The sequence below is a fragment of the Metopolophium dirhodum genome, chromosome 2 (assembly GCF_019925205.1).
Source record: "Metopolophium dirhodum isolate CAU chromosome 2, ASM1992520v1, whole genome shotgun sequence".
Taxonomy (NCBI): Eukaryota; Metazoa; Arthropoda; class Insecta; order Hemiptera; family Aphididae; genus Metopolophium; species Metopolophium dirhodum.
In genome coordinates, this window is record NC_083561.1 from 40,659,891 (window position 1) to 40,679,845 (window position 19,955).

The 19,955-nt window shown below is 30.2% G+C and overlaps 5 protein-coding genes across 6 annotated transcripts; 3 read left to right on the forward strand and 2 right to left on the reverse strand.

The window, feature by feature from the left end:
• The first annotated feature begins 116 nt into the window (after positions 1 to 116).
• LOC132938654 (V-type proton ATPase subunit F) lies at positions 117 to 1,159 on the forward strand. Its single transcript, XM_061005608.1, has 5 exons — positions 117 to 291; positions 442 to 523; positions 583 to 665; positions 771 to 893; positions 979 to 1,159. Exons 1-5 carry the CDS (start codon positions 238 to 240, stop codon positions 1,003 to 1,005), a joined length of 369 nt encoding a protein of 122 aa, XP_060861591.1. The 5' UTR covers positions 117 to 237; the 3' UTR covers positions 1,006 to 1,159.
• Positions 1,160 to 3,866: 2,707 nt separating this feature from the next.
• Positions 3,867 to 4,901, forward strand: LOC132938086 (uncharacterized). The gene is made up of 3 exons (XM_061004755.1): positions 3,867 to 4,205; positions 4,274 to 4,502; positions 4,593 to 4,901. Exons 1-3 carry the CDS (start codon positions 4,008 to 4,010, stop codon positions 4,829 to 4,831), a joined length of 666 nt encoding a protein of 221 aa, XP_060860738.1. The 5' UTR covers positions 3,867 to 4,007; the 3' UTR covers positions 4,832 to 4,901.
• On the reverse strand, positions 4,897 to 6,328 carry LOC132938088 (large ribosomal subunit protein eL33-like). The gene is made up of 4 exons (XM_061004757.1): positions 6,168 to 6,328; positions 5,734 to 6,009; positions 5,165 to 5,323; positions 4,897 to 4,988 (listed from the first exon to the last, which is right to left on the reverse strand). Exons 2-4 carry the CDS (start codon positions 6,007 to 6,009, stop codon positions 4,965 to 4,967), a joined length of 459 nt encoding a protein of 152 aa, XP_060860740.1. The 5' UTR covers positions 6,168 to 6,328; the 3' UTR covers positions 4,897 to 4,964.
• Positions 6,329 to 6,391: 63 nt separating this feature from the next.
• Positions 6,392 to 12,195, forward strand: LOC132938085 (ubiquitin carboxyl-terminal hydrolase 1-like). 2 transcript variants are annotated; one of them, XM_061004753.1, is made up of 8 exons: positions 6,392 to 7,018; positions 7,548 to 7,697; positions 9,623 to 9,864; positions 9,929 to 10,134; positions 10,433 to 10,743; positions 10,805 to 11,059; positions 11,132 to 11,312; positions 11,386 to 12,195. In XM_061004753.1, the coding sequence occupies exons 2-8, from the start codon at positions 7,559 to 7,561 to the stop codon at positions 11,996 to 11,998; spliced, it is 1,947 nt and encodes a 648-aa protein (XP_060860736.1). In that variant the 5' UTR covers positions 6,392 to 7,018; positions 7,548 to 7,558; the 3' UTR covers positions 11,999 to 12,195. The 2 variants fall into 2 exon arrangements, with proteins under 2 accessions (XP_060860736.1, XP_060860737.1); XM_061004754.1 differs by lacking the exon at positions 6,392 to 7,018 and adding an exon at positions 7,053 to 7,263.
• Positions 12,196 to 13,375: 1,180 nt separating this feature from the next.
• On the reverse strand, positions 13,376 to 15,253 carry LOC132938087 (DNA polymerase epsilon subunit 4-like). The gene is made up of 2 exons (XM_061004756.1): positions 14,531 to 15,253; positions 13,376 to 14,467 (listed from the first exon to the last, which is right to left on the reverse strand). Exons 1-2 carry the CDS (start codon positions 15,014 to 15,016, stop codon positions 14,324 to 14,326), a joined length of 630 nt encoding a protein of 209 aa, XP_060860739.1. The 5' UTR covers positions 15,017 to 15,253; the 3' UTR covers positions 13,376 to 14,323.
• Positions 15,254 to 19,955: the final 4,702 nt, after the last annotated feature.

Consider the following 19,955-nt stretch of genomic DNA (forward strand, 5'->3'; position numbering starts at 1 on the left):
TTATTTAGTTTTGGCATTGGGCGGGCTCGGGTTGTTATCAATTATTCAAGATGAAACCATATGTTTGTCTGCTTTATTATTATCAGTCAAAAATTAATAGATGATAAGGGCGTTCTCTTTTTCACTCTCGAGTGTGTGAACTGTATGAACTGTGAAGTTACTCGAATAATTGAAGAAATTCCGTGTTTACAAGTTTACAATATTGTTGTACCGAAATAAATAATCGTCTAATTAAAAATGGCAATGCACTCAGCAGTTAAGGGTAAACTTTTGGCCGTGATCGGAGATGAAGTAAGTTTGGTTACGAAAGTAGTTGCTGTGTAATTATAAACGATAAACGTACGGGAGACCCGCCCTTTTATTTTGTATATTTTTTCGATTTTGGAGAGTAAAAAAAATGTCTCGAGCGCATACATTTACGTTTGGTTGTTTTCGTTTTAGGACACGTGTGTTGGTTTCTTGTTGGGCGGTGTCGGTGAAATAAACAAACACAGACACTCTAATTTCATGGTTGTTGACAAAAGTAATATTTGTATTGAAACGCAATGCAACTGGTTTAATTGTATTTCTGTCATTATTTAGATACAGCAATAATTGATATTGAAGAATGTTTCAAAGGATTTGTCAAACGAGATGATATCGATATAATACTCATCAACCAAAACGTAAGCTATGATAGTGTTCTTAGACCTACATATTAAGTTTACAGGTCCATGGTAGTGATGTCTTCACATCTGATATGATAAATATTTTGCTTAAACCATCAACAGGTTGCTGAAATGATTCGTCATGTGATTGAAGGACATACACAACCAATCCCGGCAGTCCTCGAAATTCCTTCCAAGGATCACCCGTATGATGCTAGTAAAGATTCAATTTTGCGTCGTGCCAAGGTGAGTACTATGTGTCGATGTCTGATATTTTTGCAATTTTCCCATTTTATATTGAATGTCTAATTATTGAATTGTTTGGTTTCAGGGAATGTTCAATCCAGAGGATGTATGAGAAATCCATTTACCAAATTATTTTATCATTTGTTTTTTATTGTTAGTTTGGTCACTTTTATTTTAACATTCCATTTTAATTATTTATTATATATTCATATATATCCAGAAAAGTGTTTATTAAAAATATTATATTGTTTATTAAGACAAAACAATAGTTATTATTAGAGTAGGTAAATTTATGTGCCTTAAATAATATTATTGAGTATATATTCTAAATATATGCTCAATGATAATATGTATGGTCGTATTCTATCATGAAATCAAAATATAAAATTCGTATTTTATTAAAAAAAAAATTAAGGTGTGGAAAATTACAGGCAATCAAAAATTGTAAATACCAAATACCTAGACGGTAAAATAAATTTTTCCTTAAAATCCTTTGTTATTTCATCAATAATAAAAAAAGTGATGAATTTATTTTGTATTAAGTACTAATATGATGTATATTTTTGCTGTTTATGCATTACCATTGATTAATATCATTACCTTTCATCCAGGTGGCAGGCACCAAAAAGTATTACTTGTCATCAACATTTTTATTAAAATAATTTTGTTGAAAGACGGTAATGTTAGAGTATAATTTGCTTATTAATTCTGTGTTACTTATACCATTGATTATATGTATTATCATAAGGTTATACCACAGAATATATGAAATTTCATATATTCTGTGGTTATACTCTCAAACATTATTATTAAAATACCTAATGCTTTGGTTAATTTAAAATGTTAAAAAATAATTGATAATTAAATTTATCTCCAACAAAGTAGTTGTTTATTATTATATTTTCTTAGGTAAATCATCAAATGGTGTAAGTAGTTCATTGAATTACAAGTTACTGTACAACAACGCTAATTTATTTTTTGAAATATAATTTTTGGCTATAAAATTAGATAGTGTATTATAATATCTATCTTAAAAGTAAATACTACAGTATTACTACAGTGGTATTTAATTTTGACAAGTAAAGGTTTTAGAAAAGACTATTGTTTTAACAATATTTTAAGAGATTTTTTTGAATCAACAAGTCATTTTTAATTATAGTTCAGCATCTTGAAAATGTAAAACTGAACAATAAGTGTGGCCGTGTGGGTTTTAAATGTGTCCAGATTCTATTATTCCCAAAAACTATAATGCAATAATCATTGGTATAAAATATATTAAAAATAATAATGGTTAATTTTTACTAATATTTTTGGTTTATAAAATAATGAAAAAAAATAAAACTAACATACATACAAATTTTGTAGTTATGGAATGACTGGGCTGATTTTAGATAAAAAATTCTATACATTTAAGATTTCTGTAGACTTACGACTTGTATCAACCATGTATTGTATTCGTATTGATGAGCATTAAAAACAGACATTTGTTAAATTGATAAACATCCTAAATATTGTTGCTGATATTTTTGATAAGATCAGGATTTGGAACCAAAAGTATTTACTTAGGTTTTGGGTGCCAGATGTGATTGGTGTTCAAAGACAGCAATACCAAACTTAATTAATTAATATTTGGGTGGTCATCAATATTATTATTCGAGTGTAAATGTGTACGTGGTCCAGAAGAACTTACTTGAAAACTAAATTTCTTTAATATGTACCTACCCATTTAATTTATGAAGTACATACTTCTTAGAAATTAACTTGATAAAATATCATTATGATACATTTATAATTATTAATTATGATTAATATTTAATATTACTTATAAAATGTTCATTCAGATTGTCTGGATCCAAGTTTATTCCACTAAAATTTTAAAACATTCTATATGTACCCGTAAATCAGTGTTGTAAAGATTACTTAAAATAAGCATTTAAAATGCACAGAATACTATTAAGTATTAACTAATAACAAAGATGAATTAGAGTAATACTTTTTATAAGTATTCAAAATATTTTCAAAAAACTACAAAAAAAAAAAACGATTTTGTAGTAATCAACTAATAAGTTAAACTTTATCTTATATACAGTAATTAATCAACAACAATATAAATAATTGAGTTTTCTAGAGTTGATTTTATGAGGCGATAATGAGCTTTAATGATTATTACCTTAAATACCTAGTAAAAATGTGTGTACCCCCAAACTAAATTTATAATTATGCCCCTGTACTAATGTTACTGAATAATCTTCTCCACATTTTATTATAAACTAAAAAAATAACCAGAACGGATAATTTACATGAAAATCAGAAATTAAATAAATCACCACAAAATAAGTTTATCTATTCTGTACAATAAAAGTATTTAAATTTTAAATAGTAAATATCATTACTTAAATAGTTTACAATACTACCGCTAATAAGCAACAACAAAATCAAATAAATCATAAAAACACATACAAAAAGTACCTAGCCATATATTGGCATACTGCATATTATATTAATGACATAATATTTATAATCAACAATTTTAAGGGTATCTTAAGAAAAAATCATTTTGATTTTGGATGTCCAGATTTTAAAGGGTGATGTGGGTTTTGGTTAATTTGGGTCCGAATCCCTGGCAATAACTATTAGGGTAGTTAAAATTAGGTTTATTAAAATGTATACATATATATATATATATTGATTTTGTCCTTCAATATGAGCTCAGCTTTTTATGCATGAACATATTTTATATTATAACTCAATATTATTGAATTTTTAACTGCTAACCTTGGAAAAATAGTTAGTAATACCATTTATCAGGTATATTTAATCAATGGTAATACCAAATAGTTTTTTTGCCAGAAGGGGGGGGCTTACTGAGGCACTAACATTTCAGTAAATACACTGAAGTATCTACAAATGTTTTAAATTGAACCAAATACATTTAAAGTTAATATTAAAATAAATAATAATAGTAGTGGTTTTTGTCGTTATGCTTTATCAGTCAGTACATGTGTATGACAGGAAGTGCAAATTTTTGATAATTCTTTAAACATAAAATGATATAATTTAACCTACTTAAAGGCTACATTTAATCTTGTTAAGTTCAAACCACCTACACAATGAATGGCTAACTCACCAGATACTGTATTGCGGTTTAAGCATTCGTTTCTATGCTCTCAAGTCAAAATGGAGTCTTTACACTTGCTGACACTACAGTTGATTATCTATGCATGTACAATATACGGTGGACCTATTAAAGATGACCAAGAACTAAAACCATGTCCAAAAATCAAACCTTTCAATAAAGTTAACATCGATCAGGTAATAACAACAATTTGAATATGAATATCTAAAATTAAGTTATGTAATTATGAAATAATTTGTTGCAGTTACTGGGAAAATGGTTTTTGGCTATTATGGTAATAGAATCAGAACATGAAGAATTTGTTGAAGATGGTGTTTGCATTCATGGAGAACTTTTGAGATATAATAAAACAACATTGAGACAAGTATGGAATATTGATAACCCATTATTAATTGATGACCACAGTGCTGTGATCGAACTGCCAACAATAGAAAACGAAGTAGGAATTTGGTCAATACAAAGTCCACTAGGAGGTGCTCCAAATTAAATATTAACACTTGTTACAATATGACCCATGTTATTATTTTAAGTGACTCCATATCATAATATATGATTTTTTACAGGAGACATAACAGCAACTATTATTGATGCAGACCCTGATACACATTTAATATTGGCGTTTTGTGGTAAAAGAGGATCAGACTCATTACACATGTGGACTGTAGTTGTAACGCGTCAAAATGGAATTTCAGCACCAGAAACCTTAAGATTATCAGCCATTTTGGTCAAACATGGTTATAATCCGATGGCAAGTAAAATTATAAGTTGGAAAAATTGTCCGATTTACACAATGATACCTTAAATGTAACAGATATTTTATGTTGTTTAAAATAATTAACCAATAGAGAAATAAACAAAAATACAGAATTATACGATTTTTTTCATTTTTTTTATTTTTTTTTTAAACTGAAAATTGTCAATTGTATTACAATAGCTTATATACGGGAAGGATACATCATCTGAAACAAAATCAAATAAATAATTGTTAGAATACGGAATTCAATATATGAAGGATTGGTCAAAAAGTTTGATTTAGATTAATCAACAGAGCTTATATAGCAGTTTTTGAATTTAATTAGAATATTTGAAGGGTAAAAATTTGAATTACTATAAGTGGATAAAAAGAAATACTTACAATCCTGACTCGGTGTCCCATCGCTTTAGCGGGAAGGTTGGTCTTAAACTTTGCTCGTACAGATCCAGTGGCACCGTGGGGACGGGTTACTTTGCCCCAGATAGCACGGACCTTGGACTTCTTCTTTGGGCGTCCAGGAACTGACGCTAATCGCTTAGCCTACAAACACAAATCCAATCATATTTTAATTATTTAAAATAAGTTAATTTTAATTTGTAGTATTAAGTAACTTCATTAAAAAAATTATTTATCATCACACAAAATCACAAATTAATCCAATCTCCTCTAAAATACTATCCTAATGTAACATTTAGCTACTATAATTTGAGATAAGACGGTTGTCAATAAGTTAAAGTTAATTCAAATCATTTGACACCATTATTTATAAACACAAGATACTTCTGTCTGTAAATTTTAGTACACGGAATTAAGAAAATCTGATATTATTATTCTGTTGACGGGCGAGATGCTAACCTATGACATTAATTTACCACGACTTGTTAAGATATAACAATATTATTATGAAGATTTCAAATATTACGTTGACATTAAAATCGAGTAATACATACCCTGTAGACATAGGCGACACGTTTTCCAACGTAAAACCAAGAGTCAGCCTTAGAATCACATCCGTCAACTTTGAGTAGAGCGGTGTTTTCGTGTTGATTGCGGAGTCCTCGACGGAAACCTGTGAACACTGCCCGGGAGTACAAACGTCCGTAGGGCCTCTTCTGGCGCCTTTTCTGTTTGACTACCTTCTTCACCTTGTCGGCGGATTCGACGACTTTTTCAGTTTTGACCTTTGAGGCCGATTTACTGGCTTTTTTAGCGGACGCCTCCGGCATCTATAACAAACGAAACAATACGCGGTTCAGAAATTTCATCCGATTCGATCCACCGACTTGGCGAGCGTTTCGCAATTAATCTCATGACAACAGCCACAACCGGGGATATGGGGCGATTATTTGAAAATCAAATGCGATTTGGAAACGAAAAAACATACCTTAGAAGAACGTTGAAACGTTGATGAAAAACAAATTCGCTCGACGAAAACGGCGAACAGCAGTAACTAGAAAGAGGAATTATCTCACGGTAAACAAACTCACTATAACCTGAAAACGACTCGTGTCTCGGCTGGTGGTGGGGGCGCAAGACCGTATGTCACAATGTGCGCAATGGCGTCATGGAGGAATGAAACGTTAAGTGATAAGCGCCGTCCGTCCGACGGACGGTGACGTTTAAAAAATATCCGTGCGCTCGGACAATATTCGAGAAAATTTAAAACTGCCGTTTTAAAAGCTTCCACCAGACTACCCAATTTAGAGATGATCTATACCATATTATCTTTATGGATCTTGACCTCCGCCACCGGTTGTGAAATTGAATGAGCTTGTAAAATATCCAGTCCGCGGTCCGAGAAATCGGGAAAATCCGGCGGGCGGCTGTCTTCGGGAAGATACATCTCCGGAAGGTTTTTCCTCCAGAGGTGGTATCGCCGCCGGCCGAGCGCCCGCACGCACTGCTATTGTCGGTGTTGTGTAACTACTGTGTAAGTACAAAGTTGTGTTAACACGACAAAATGGTGGACCAGCCCATGTCGTCGGTTCGCCCGTGATAATCATTATAATTCATTTATTCATAATCGTCTCTCGTACCCTCGTCGGCACACAGTTGAGCCGATAGAAAACCGATTGCTGGGAAAAAGAACACCAGTGCCGATCTTCGTCCGCCAAACGCGCCTGAACACTAAACGCGCGCCCACGGTTTTTGGTTCGGTGACATTCGAAAACGATCGCCGTGAACATTCTTTCTATGCACACACGTCATTTCCATGAAATCTCCTATGTCCGATTGGTGAGTGTAACCGACCACGACGATATTGTCGCTGTCGTTGTGCTCGTTAAAATACTATCACTCTACCCGCCCTCCTGGGTACCACTTTACGAGTCTGTGTGAAAAGACTTAACTCCGACTGTTTGTCTCAACGACCGAATTCTGTTTCGCTGCTGGACCATTGGCAGTTTTCCTTCTAACCGACTGTGCTTGCGGTTGACACAGAGGTTGATTTGCACAAGCTGATTACGCTTCCTGTACTCACTGTATGCATTTATGATATTGAATCATAATAATATTAAGATCATACAATTAACTGTACCTGTACTTTAATAAGGCAATAGCCTTGTGGATCTTGCTTGAGGAGAAATCGCAACCTGTTTTTAAATGATTGCTTATCTTTGGTTAATAGATACCTACCTGTTGAGAAGTTTTGTTGTTTGATAAAACCTGAGTTCAGGGTCCATTAATTAAACTTAATAGACTAATGTTTACTCTAGAGCCGTACAATCATTATTGGCTAATATATTGTAATTATTATTTATTTTAGGGTTAAGAAAAATGACTGTTTTATCGTCAGCAGAGACAGCTGAACAGCCGCCACGCAAGAAGTTGTGTTTATCAGCATCCAGGCAACTACAATCTAAATCCTATGCACTCTCCCAACTTAACCCGATGGCATCACCTCTTGACCAGCCTGGTAACTGAAGTTTACAATTTTTCCAATCAAGTTCTGTTAATTAAAAAGTTTTGAATTGCAATATATTGCTATTTTCTATATCAAAATTGTTAACGATTAAATAATTTATCTTAGTTGTTAATAATTGCTGTTCATTAAGTCTGTGTTATTATACTTTTCATTAGTGAATCTATAATTTTTCAATATGGAACAAGACTTCGAAAGCCATGTTATGTGGTATTTATTAGGTTACAGTTTTCTTATGTTTACTGTTCCTTTTATTGGATTTTTTTCTATGAAATATTTTCTTGGGCAAGTTTTAAATATCCAAGGATATAGAGTTATAGCTATATCTGTTATTTTTGCTGTTATTATTGTACAATTAATTATTTATAGTTATGTAAAACAAGCTTTTAATGAACCTGTCGATACAGTTGATGATAATATTGATGATAATGAAGATGAAAAAGAGGTTAACACTGAAAAAAAGGATCAATAGTTATTATACAATTTTTTATCTTAACTTATTATTTTCAGCGTTCTTTCATTTTAGTGATAATAAGCTATATAGTTGTAAAACGATTGCATATAGATTTTAAGCACTCCTTATAAACTTCATTATTATAATCTAATTTAACGCACTTTATTATTTACATTCCAAAATTATTTATTATTATTAATAATTTATAATCGTGTTATCTATCTATGAACAATATTTATCTTATAATTTTATAGATTGGCTAGTAAATATTTAAATTTTAAATGAATAAATAAATATATTGTTAACCCCATTTAGTATTTTTTTTTATCTTAATACACATTCTGTTAAGAAAAATATTTAATAGAAAAATCCTATACATATAAATATTAATTAAATGTTTAATACCTACTTATATACAGTACATCAATCTTACAATTAACTTAAATTTGTTTATATAGGTAATTGATATTGCCCATACATTTTATGTAATGTGGCTTAATACAAATAGCAGTTAATATAATGCATTGTAATATAATTAGTTCTTGGGTTTAGTATCCTTGGTATGTATTCAAGTATAATGATGATACATATTCATATTATGAAAAGTCGTTATTTTAGTATCTATACATAACTATTTTGTCACTTAAAAAGTAAAAAAGTATTTTTTAAATTAATAAAATAAATCATTAGGTTTTCATATGTGTCCGCGAAAACTACGTACACTCCTTAACTCTGTTACCTACATTACACAGTACACTATTCATATTTTTAAATTCTATCTGCGGGAGATTGATGATCCAATAATCTAGTTACATCCCGCAAATAGTATTCAAAAATATATATAGTGTACTGAGTAATATGGATAATTAAATTATACACTGTACCCTGTTTCCGCTGACACACGGTCTATTAAAATTAATGAACACAAATACAATTTTTTTACTTATATTTCAATTTATCCATTTTGTGTAATAATTTTATAAGACTTGTAATAATTATTACTTTAATATTTATTGGAATTGAATCATCTCCAATATATAATATATAATGTGTTATTAGAGAGAAGGATGGACGTCATGACAATTAACTTAAATCAGGTGATATGTTTTAAATCTTTAATTTAAAACAACTCTTATAAACCTTTTATAAGTATAACTTATTCGATTCATATATAATTTATTATTTATACTGTTTTTAGTGGTATCTAAATTGTTATTGTATTTTTAGCTGATATTTAAATAATGAAATCCTGATTTTAATTTGGTTAAATTTGAATTTTTTAATTTAGGGTTTAATTTAAAATAAAAAAAAAAAAAAATACTTTACCTTTGTAAGGATTTTAAATAATAACAATTTGTTGTTTGTGTTGAGTAATTAATTAGTTTGTTTACATTAATGATATACTTATGTGTGTTATGAAATGGTCTAATACAGACAATTTATAACATTTTAATTTTCTTTAAAGTTATCCGGCATATCAAGCAACAGCAACAACTGCAGCAGCAGCAGCAGCAGCAAATAAACTGTTCTTGTGACAACGAAAGCAATGGGTCCCCTGGTGTGGCAACTTTATGCAATCTTGGTAACACCTGTTTTCTGAATAGTGTCTTATACACATTGAGATTTGCACCTTCGTTTTTGCACAATCTTCATCACCTTATTACCGAGTTACAAGAGATCACGGGGCGGTCAACAAACGGACTCAAAGTACATACCTAAGCAAATATTTTTATTATATTTTCTCATGAAATTTAATTAATTTTTTTCATAGGGAAAATGTTCTTCTCTGGGTAGAAGTACAAGCTCAGTCAGCAGCAAAATGTGGAACTTTCAATCATCATTAAACGTTAGTATGAACGATCTAAAAATCATACAAGTTACTGAACGTCTTCATCAAGTATTCGAAGCGTTACATAATTGTGAGCTCAAAGACAGTTCAGATCCATATCAACCTGAAGTATTTTTGCAATCTTTAAGGTATATAATGTATTACCACAAATTAAGATGTACAAGATACGAAACGGAAAGATCTTATCAATGTTTTTCTGAATCCGCCCGCTTCTCACGTTGCGGTTAGACTACTAGCGCTTTATAGGATTGTTGTGTTAACCGGGAGAATAAGAAACTGTTAACACTAAAGAATCCTATAAAGCGCTAGTAGTCTAGCCTTTCACTTATCGCAAGTTTGTTTCGCATCCTGTATATCTTAATTTGTGTATATTACAAATGTTTTTATAATTTTATTTTTAATTCTATTTTAATGTTGTGTAAATAGAGATGTCAATCCAATTTTTGAGGGAAACCAACAACACGACGCCCATGAACTACTCGTCTGCTTGTTAGATAATATCAGAGAGGGATGTAAATTAGTCATGCAGCATTCTGCCCAAGTGAATTGTTTTGTAGCACCTGCTCCAGTCATTCAACCTGTTGCGCCTAATAAATTGAAAAAATTTTCTGGACAAGTGCGAAAGTCTTTAAAAATTGCATCCAGTAGTAAAACACGACCAGTCAATGGCATTCTCCCGCCTAGTGTTAATATTGCTAGTGATAAAGTGGTTTTACCTGAAAATGACAATTTTGCTGGTACACAATTTGTTATTCAAAAATCATTACAAAAAGAATTTACCACTAAATTTTTTTTTAGATGACAAACAAATGTATGTAGTAAATGGAACTACAAATGCTGTCCAATCTGATGAAAATGAAAGCATTCCTAATGGCAGCAGTAGTAGCAGTACATCAATGTTTGATGATTTTCAAGGTGTATCCCTACTTCGCACTACTTGTTTAGAATGTGAATTTGTTACAGAACGGAAAGAGAGTTTTTGTGACATCTGTGTTCCTATAAATGGTTTAACTAATGGAGACATATCACCTGAAAATGAATTCAACCCTTATGGTTTGTTATTTATTTCCATATTTATTTAATTATTTTCATTCAATTTTAGCATATTATGTATATTCATTCTAGATTATGACAGCGTAAACAAATTGTACCATTCTGCAATAGTAACTGAAGAATATTTACAAGACACTGACAAATATTGGTGCGAACAGTGTTGTCGATATAATGAAGCTAAACGAAGTGTTGGATATGAAAGTTTACCTCGACTGCTCACATTACATTTAAAACGATTTTGCACCAACTACAGGTATAAATTCACACTAACTCAAACATTAGTCGTGTACCTATTTACAAATATCAATAAATTAATAAATTTTTAGAGCTGTTGTGTCAAAAGTAAATGAACACATGCCAACTCCTTTGACATTGGAGTGTTTTTGTGAAGAGTGTTTATCTCTCAATTCACAACAAAAAACTCGAGCGCATAGTTATCAGCTGTACGCCATAATAATGCATTTGGGTGCTACAATTGCGTCTGGGCATTATGTCGCATATGTTAAGGCTCAGGACAACCTAGACGAGTATATCAATTGTCCTCGTGATCGACGCAAGACTGGAAGCCTTTCCGTCACACCCAATGGTACTTTGCCAGCAAATTATAAAAAGTCATCAATATCAAATGGTCTCTTTCGATTTTTAAAAATATCTTCAAAAACATCATCCTCTGGTGCTCCTAATAGTCAGTCAAGTGATTCAATTGATTCAGGAAAAGTGTCTTCGATAGGACGGTGGTGCCGTAGTCTAGAATGTTGTGGAGTAAGAATATTAGATAATTCAGAAGGTGGAGATAGTGTGTGGTTAGAGTGTGATGATGAAACAGTAAGAACAATGTCGGTTGCACAATTAACACAAATTTTAGAATCCAAATCATCCAAGAACTCAGCACTAACTCCATACTTATTATTTTATGTTAAAGTGAATCACAGCGAATAACTCATTAATTAAATTCATATGAATGAATAAACCATGGTAGTGTTCATTTGGTGACAAATAATAAATCAGAACTTCGAGTGTTGGCACCCTTACCAAAGACTAATATTTAAGTGCACATTATCACTACAACTTTTAATGTTTTAAAGTTAATTATACACAGAATATTTAATTTTTATTATTATTATGATTATGATTATGCAATTACCTAATATAATCAATCTCCACGATTACATAAAATATACTATTACCTTATTTAGTTTTAAATCATATACGATTATTATAAACATTTAACTATACCTTTCAACTTAAAGCAATAATTTACAAATATTGTATTCAATTTTATTTTTAAAAACATTGCGATATTTATGAATGTATTATTATATATTATTTAACAGTACAGTTTGTATTCCATTGATCTTTGTTGATCAAAGTGATGGTATTACGAATTTGTTATAATTACTGAAGCAATAAAAAGTATTTTAAAACTTGGAATACTATTGACAACTAAAATTAAAAATAATTTTGATAAATGTTAGACATATTATTACTAAACATTTAATATATTATGAAAATTATTAGAAAATAGTAGTAACAATCATTATCCAATGAGTGTGTAAATCATTATTCAAATTATTTGTGTGCCAAATTCTAAAATACTTTTTGTTCTTTTAAAGTATTAAAAGAAAATAACGGCTGTGGTTAATTTTGACGTTAATAAATTAGATATTTTGTATTAATTTTACATTTAAACTTTTTTGATTGAAAAATATTATAAGGTTTCACAAACAATTAATTTTATGAACTAAACTTGATAAAACTGTCCTTAAGTCTTAAATTATATTATATACATGATATACATTAATTTAGCCAGCTGTGCAATATTCCACAATGAATTGTTGTAGTATACGCTAGGATAGGTTTGTATATAAATGTTTCATTATTAGTAATAATCACTAGGTATGTATTGCGAAGGTTACAAAATTAAATTTGTGCTTATCACGGTAATAAATTATGGCTGTAACAAACTTGTTTTAAATTATGATTATTATTATAGAATTCAATTAATATAATATCTACCATATAAGTCATATGATTTTTAAAAGTATGATATATTAAGTTAAATTAGGTATTTAAAAATAATTACATTTTTATAATTTAATAATTTATAAGACTTAAAATTGATAAATATTGGATTATTTAGTGGTAGGTTTTTTTTTAAAAAAGTTTTGAATTATTGGTGTGAAGCCTTATAATAAATTATTTGCTTTTTATAAATGTGATAATATGTTTGTTACTATAGACTGTTAGATTCCAATTAAGCATTAGTAATTCCCCACAAAACTAAATTTAAATGTAATGCTGCACAACTACTATAACTAAAGAAATAAATGTGTAATATATTTAAAGACCATTTTGAATACAAAATAATATAAATTGTAAAAACTGTTGGTTAATTATAGTCAGAGTTTTAATAGTTTTTTTTATTGGAAATTTACTTATCTTATAATTTACTATCTGTTTAAACATCTTATAATAATTATAACTGCATATAAAAAAATGTGCTTTTCATTTTACTCTCAAGATAGATGTATAATGTTAAGTTAGAATACTTGATATTTCTGAATAAAATATGAAGTTGTAATTAAATAATGTAAATATAAAATATGTCATGCGAAATTGCAAAATTTAATGTCATAGTGCCCTGATAAATGCGTCCTCAATGTTATAATTGGTATTTACATTTTTTGATTTATACAACAATTGTATAACAGAACTCGTCATTTTTTGTGTCTTCCTTAAATATAATTGGCTCAAGTATTTTTTGTTTTCTAATCTCAAATCTCATTTCTGTGTACTTCTATGCTTGTATTATAAAATATATTTATTTTAATTTGGATATAATTGATTATGTACCTATGTTTATTTTTATTGTCGCAGATTGTTATGGCTTAAAATTGTGATTAAAACAAAATTATTTCTGTTAACCTATGTGCTGTGTTGTGTTTTTATTTATTTACTTTTTTTTTTTTGTTGTTGTACTTGTATAAAATAAACATTGTGTCTAAAAAAATCATCAAAGACTGGATCATTTAAAAAATAATTAATAATAATATATATTTCCAGATTTACTTACAAAATCTGTAGCATGCCAACTTAATTTGTCTTACAAATAAAAAATGCTCATGTCACTGTGCATGTTTGGTCAGTGCTAGAGACATTTTATTATTCTAAACAAATCAGTATTGACATATTAAATTTATATACAGTATTATATTACAAAATATATAAAGAGTAAAAAAAAATGTGAGCATAATCAAAACGGTTTTACCAATCTAATGTGCCTTCTAAGAATTCAAACGGCACATTGTCTTCAATCACGGCGTCTATGTGCTTCTTTTGCAAAGTCTTCTTGTTTGTGGCCACCATCGCTTTGTGACATTGTTGTGCCAAAATCGAGACAAATTGCTCCTGCAGACCAAACGTGCAGCGTGAATTAATAAGTTTTCCAGCATATTTTGTTCAATAGCTTACCGTCGCCTTTGTGACCAGGAACACTGCTTCGCCCGCCACTATATTGACGTCAGGGTCCATTTTCATAATCAGCTTCACGCGGCCGGGCGGCAATCCCCTGTGGACATCTTTCGTCTTGGCGCCCGGGGAATCCTCTTTCCGCGACCCTGTCGACTGGTCGGGGTCGGCGTCCGCCGGTGGGCCGTCTTCGTCATCCGAATCGTCGGTGTGATACTCGACAGTGTCAACAAGTGGTTCTTCAGCTGTATGACCGTCTTCGTCATCCGAATCGTCGGTGTGATACTCGACCGTGTCAACAAGTGGTTCGTCGACGATACTGTCCGTCGCCTCGGCGACGTTTTTTACGACTGGTGGTCGGTGGTCTTCTTCACGTATTTCTTCTAAAATCTCGGTCAAGATGTCGTCGTTGTCGGCGGTGTTTTCATGAAAATTCAGCTTCACCGACATCGGTTCGCTGTCGAACAAGTTTGGTGAGTCGTTTTCCATTGTTTTCGTTCACCTCGGAAATAAGTGAAACAAAATGAAAATGTTATATCGACGCAAACGCGAATAGTCTAGCGGCGACTAGTAACCCGAGAAGATATAATTTAATAATCACATGTCAAAGATACGTGTACTTTAACCGCGAGTCGGGATTGAAATTTAGAGGATTCCGTGTCGTCTGAAACTCGAGTTTCAAGTTGAAACACATAACATTATTCTAGTCTCGAGGAGACATTGGTTATTATCGTGTTCGAAGATAACAAATTTTTGGCGGGTAAAATTATAACCTCAAAAATATCTAATTGTTCAAAAAAACTACGTGCGCAAAGAGTTATCGGACGAAAGACTGCGCGGCGATTTTTATTGTTCCGGTTACTTCATAGTTAATTTTACCTACTTGCCACTTGTGATCGGGAAGTGCGTTTTATTACAATATATTATATAAATATAATAATATGCATGTAAGAAATGTATATTATCATTGATCATTACATTATGTTAAATGTTTGACATGGTAAGTGTTGTAAACTCTATTAAATTAAGTTACAATTTGTGAAATTAATTTATTACAATAGGGAGTTTACCAATTGCGCTTAAAATTACCTTTTCATGTACCAATTGCGCTCTAAACATTTTAGGATTGATATACCAATTGCGCTCTAAAATGTTTAGGGTCGATAGACCAATTGCGCTTATACATTTTACACTACTTGAAGGAAAACTTATTAGTCAGTTATAATTATATAATAAATGCTCGACCGGAGTTATACGATTTTTGCGGGGGGTTGAGATCAAGTATTTGGTGACTGAAATATAATTTATTCACTTACATCACATAAAAAATTCGAAGTACACGATTTAACTGTACATCTCCACTTTATTCCATTTTTTGAGATAGTACATTTTCGAAACTTAAACTCATCGAGAACTAATAACGGTTTACCTTTTTCACTAAGAGCTTGTTTAAAACGATCCATATTGTAACGTCAAACAACTCAAACTAATACTAAACGACTAACAAGACATAAAATATATTGGGTATCATCAAAATGTTATTCTATATACAGTATTACAGTTTATTAGGCTGTCAATTAGCCTGATAAAATATATCCGATGATAATGAAAACTTGTTTTCGTACATCACTCGAATGCATACTTCCGTAATCAAAATATGTGCGTAATAATAATATCGTTTGATAAAATTCCCGATACTGTTATAAAATATAATATTATAACCAGTAATCAATTATTGATCAATAAATACGTTTTTAATTTTTAAGAATTTTGGTGTTTTTATGTTGATGTTGATGGAATTAGATCGAACAACAATATTTTTATATCTGAAGGTAGCCGCTAGGTTAATTTGAATACAAGCGCAATTGGTATATTGACCGTAAAATATAAAGAGCGCAATTGGTGTACTAACCGTAAAATATAAGAGGCGCAATTGGTAGACTGACCCTAAAATACAAATTTTGTTTTAGGCGCAATTGGTCCATGCCCTTACAATATAGGACGTGCCAGGACGTGCCCAGCTGGTACCTACAATCATAGAAAAGAGATTAAACAATACAACCACGAATACTAGAGCTAAGTAGACCCTTGATTAACCAACCACTATAGTTCTACTAACTACTCTACTTTTTACAATTTAAAAAAAAAATCCTTTACCATCATCTAGGTACTAATAATACCTAAGGTAACTAGGTACTTGTAATTAAATTTGGTCTCGTACCAAAATATATTACAAACGAAGTCTATAGACTACAAGACTGTTATCTGCTTTATGCAAGCAATGCAGACATGCCATATGCATACAACTTCAATATACTGAAGCTCTCCCCCACATAATATTGCCTAAATACTATATTATATGCTTAGTATTAACTTAGTACCTTGACTAGAAAATATTGTGTCACACCACTCACATCGGCACAAAATAGACACATAGACACAATACCTAGCTAGTACTAGTAACTGATTTTTTGCTTATGACTTTTTGTGGCACTAACGCATCAGAAATGCATACTTAATTATGTCTTAGATTATAATGTTATTTGTACCATTGCGGCGTTGAGTATACAGGTTTCTTAAATTTTAAACTTCTAACAGATTTATAATAATGTTTATGTATAGGTACCGGTTTAACGTAAGAAACTTATTATTATAAAAACTTTTTTTTATCACTCTTGTTTTTTAAACGTTTTACTACCCTAAATGATGCTGGCAGACAAAAAAAAAAACACATCATTGTAAATACAATACATTCTTTCGCTCCGCTCAGAATCTAAAATCGAATTATTGATGAGTAGTTCATGAGTTCTAAATTATAATTTATAAGTATTTCGTTTTTAGTTGAGCGGAGGTGTAATGAAACTACTGAGGTTCCCCAAAAAATGTTGTCTACTTATCAAAACTTTGAATACTTACTTTTAACTGATAAACTATTTGTCCGAAATTTAATTTATTGTTATAGATCAAAATACTCCAAATAATATTTTCCTTCGATATGAAACAAAAAATGTATGTTGTCATTAAAAAGAGTAGAAAACATAAAAAAAGATAACGACTAAACATTTTTTTCCAAAAATGTAAGTCTGTAGCGACTTAAAAAATATTTAGAAAAAAATGTTGTTGCTTTATGAAATAATGAATATCTTATAGAGTATCTTACTTATGGATCACTTTATAGATGATAGATGTATTGTATACATTGTATACATTATATACTTAATTTTATGTTATAAACTGTATAGATATGTTATGTATATATAACTCTATAGATAACCTAACTGTAAATAATATTAATTATTTCTAATTTTGTATTCAAGTAATGACTGTAGCCTGTAGGTACAGGTGCACAGCGAGACTAGACAGTAAACAATTTAGATTTATAAGCTTAAAGTCGAAAAAATATGTATGTGATACCACAAGTCACAACACATCAGTGGCTGCGGCAGCGTGATCTATTTATAATATATAAAAGTTTAATTCTTGCTTTTACTTTATTGATTATAGAATCTAGTCTGTTGAATATTCGAGTCTATTTTATATTTCTATGATCAATGATTTTGGAAAAAGATATAATATATTTTCAATTTTGTATGTTTTGACCATTAGTGAACGGCACTTTGGGTAGGCAATTTGGAGTCTGTATTATTGTCAATAATATGAAAAACTTTCCGTTTACTTATGAGATATTTTAAATATCCTTAGAATAGAGAATAAATAAAGAATTTCAATATTAATCACTAGATGGTAATAATTTATCCCGTATTTGTAAATTATTGGTACCTACCTACTTGATATTATATTCGCATGTTTTTCAATTTTTAATCAAATAATATACCTAAAAAATATGCTGACTAACTGAATAATTTCAAGTGAAATATTAAATATCTTCAAATAATAATTAAAACAATAAACTCGTCTGATTTAAAAATGTAGTGTGAATAATACTAATAAGACGTTATATTGTAGGTACCTACGTCCTATCTAACTTTCACAATTGTATTATATTTCCTAAAATTATGAGAATTAAAAAAATTTACATATCATGACGTTATACGTAGTACGATTTTAAACCAACGCTTTGTTCCACCTTGTATGTTATATATATATATATATATATATATATATATATCCTATATTTACATTAGGTCATTGTTGTTTATTATACATACATTTTGCAGTACATTTTGGTGTAACGGGATTGCAAATGGACGATTATTTGATTTATTTCAACCAAAATGTACCAATATTTTGTTAATCATACCGATGGATCTGATAACGTGATAAGACTTCTGAAAACTGATTTGAATTTGTTAATATGACTATTTGAGCTAGATCAAGTCATTTTTTCAATAATGTTGTTCCAAAACTCCTATACATTTTGTTTGAATATTTAAAATGTACAACATTTAAAATGTTGATTTTTTGAAAATTAAATTAAATATCTTAAAATGAGGCCTTACGAAAGTGTCATCAATGGGTGGCTTCTTCAATCAATTTATTCATGTTTTATTTTTTATATAGCTCATACTCTTATAATTGTGCTTGCTGGTACAGATTGTATACATAGTACCAAATAAAAAAAAAAAATGTGGCCTGATCGATCTCAAGAAGACTGTATTAACGAAATCAAATCAGTTTTCAGAAGTCTTATCGCACGTTATCAGGTCCTTTGGTAGGATTGACAAAGAGTACATACAAAAGAGCATAAATTGTTTACCGCGTTCTCGCTCGCAACGCCGTGATGGTCACTTGTACTTGCACGTGCGTGAGGATTCCGCTATTTTATTTACACACAGTCATATACATTAATGATCACTATCTTATTAGTTATTACGAATACATTTAAAAGACCTGCATGCAAACGATATGAAAATTGCCTATTTTGAACTCCTTAAAAACTGTCCGTTTGCATTCCCCTTAATATTTTGGAAATTTAAGATTTACCATAGTAATAGCGTTTACCATTTGTTTCTTACGCAGTTTTTTTTTTTAAAAATTAAGAAAATACCACGACATTAAGGTATTATAAATTCATTTGAATATATTATTTTATGGTAATAAACAATGGTAAAGCCGTTCTGTTATAATAGCTGTACCTATAGTTGCATTATCTTAAATAGATAATTGAGAGTAAATTTAATTTTAAATGCATAATAATTAATAAGTTTTAACTATACCGCGCCCCTTTTTTAATATAATATAATATTATATAATATGTACTTATGTCATGCATTCACGTTGGTGTAGAAGGAGTTCGGACTTTTGATTGCATTAAAAAAATGGATTTGATACAATTGTCGATGAGAAATTATAATTATAAAATAATTTATTTATATTTCGTTATTATATACTTGAGATATTTACTATATAATTATATAGTACGCTTTTTACTTTTTTGTGTGAATTATATGTGTTGCGTTTGCGCTGT

Bases quoted from the DNA above. Each gene is read 5' to 3' on its own strand.
- LOC132938654 (XM_061005608.1), top strand. From the start codon at position 238: ATGGCAATGCACTCAGCAGTTAAGGGTAAACTTTTGGCCGTGATCGGA. The intron at 524-582 runs GTAATATTTGTA...GTCATTATTTAG, and splicing joins TTTCATGGTTGTTGACAAAA to ATACAGCAATAATTGATATT. The intron at 894-978 runs GTGAGTACTATG...GTTTGGTTTCAG, and splicing joins CAATTTTGCGTCGTGCCAAG to GGAATGTTCAATCCAGAGGA.
- LOC132938086 (XM_061004755.1), top strand. From the start codon at position 4,008: ATGGCTAACTCACCAGATACTGTATTGCGGTTTAAGCATTCGTTTCTA. The intron at 4,206-4,273 runs GTAATAACAACA...AATTTGTTGCAG, and splicing joins ATAAAGTTAACATCGATCAG to TTACTGGGAAAATGGTTTTT. The intron at 4,503-4,592 runs GTGCTCCAAATT...GATTTTTTACAG, and splicing joins AATACAAAGTCCACTAGGAG to GAGACATAACAGCAACTATT.
- LOC132938088 (XM_061004757.1), bottom strand. From the start codon at position 6,009: ATGCCGGAGGCGTCCGCTAAAAAAGCCAGTAAATCGGCCTCAAAGGTC. The intron at 5,324-5,733 runs GTATGTATTACT...TTGTGTTTGTAG, and splicing joins GTGTCGCCTATGTCTACAGG to GCTAAGCGATTAGCGTCAGT. The intron at 4,989-5,164 runs GTAAGTATTTCT...ATTTTGTTTCAG, and splicing joins TGGGACACCGAGTCAGGATT to ATGATGTATCCTTCCCGTAT.
- LOC132938085 (XM_061004753.1), top strand. From the start codon at position 7,559: ATGACTGTTTTATCGTCAGCAGAGACAGCTGAACAGCCGCCACGCAAG. The intron at 7,698-9,622 runs GTAACTGAAGTT...TTTTCTTTAAAG, and splicing joins ATCACCTCTTGACCAGCCTG to TTATCCGGCATATCAAGCAA. The intron at 10,744-10,804 runs GTACACAATTTG...ATTTTTTTTTAG, and splicing joins TGAAAATGACAATTTTGCTG to ATGACAAACAAATGTATGTA.
- LOC132938087 (XM_061004756.1), bottom strand. From the start codon at position 15,016: ATGGAAAACGACTCACCAAACTTGTTCGACAGCGAACCGATGTCGGTG. The intron at 14,468-14,530 runs GTAAGCTATTGA...TTTGGTCTGCAG, and splicing joins TCCTGGTCACAAAGGCGACG to GAGCAATTTGTCTCGATTTT.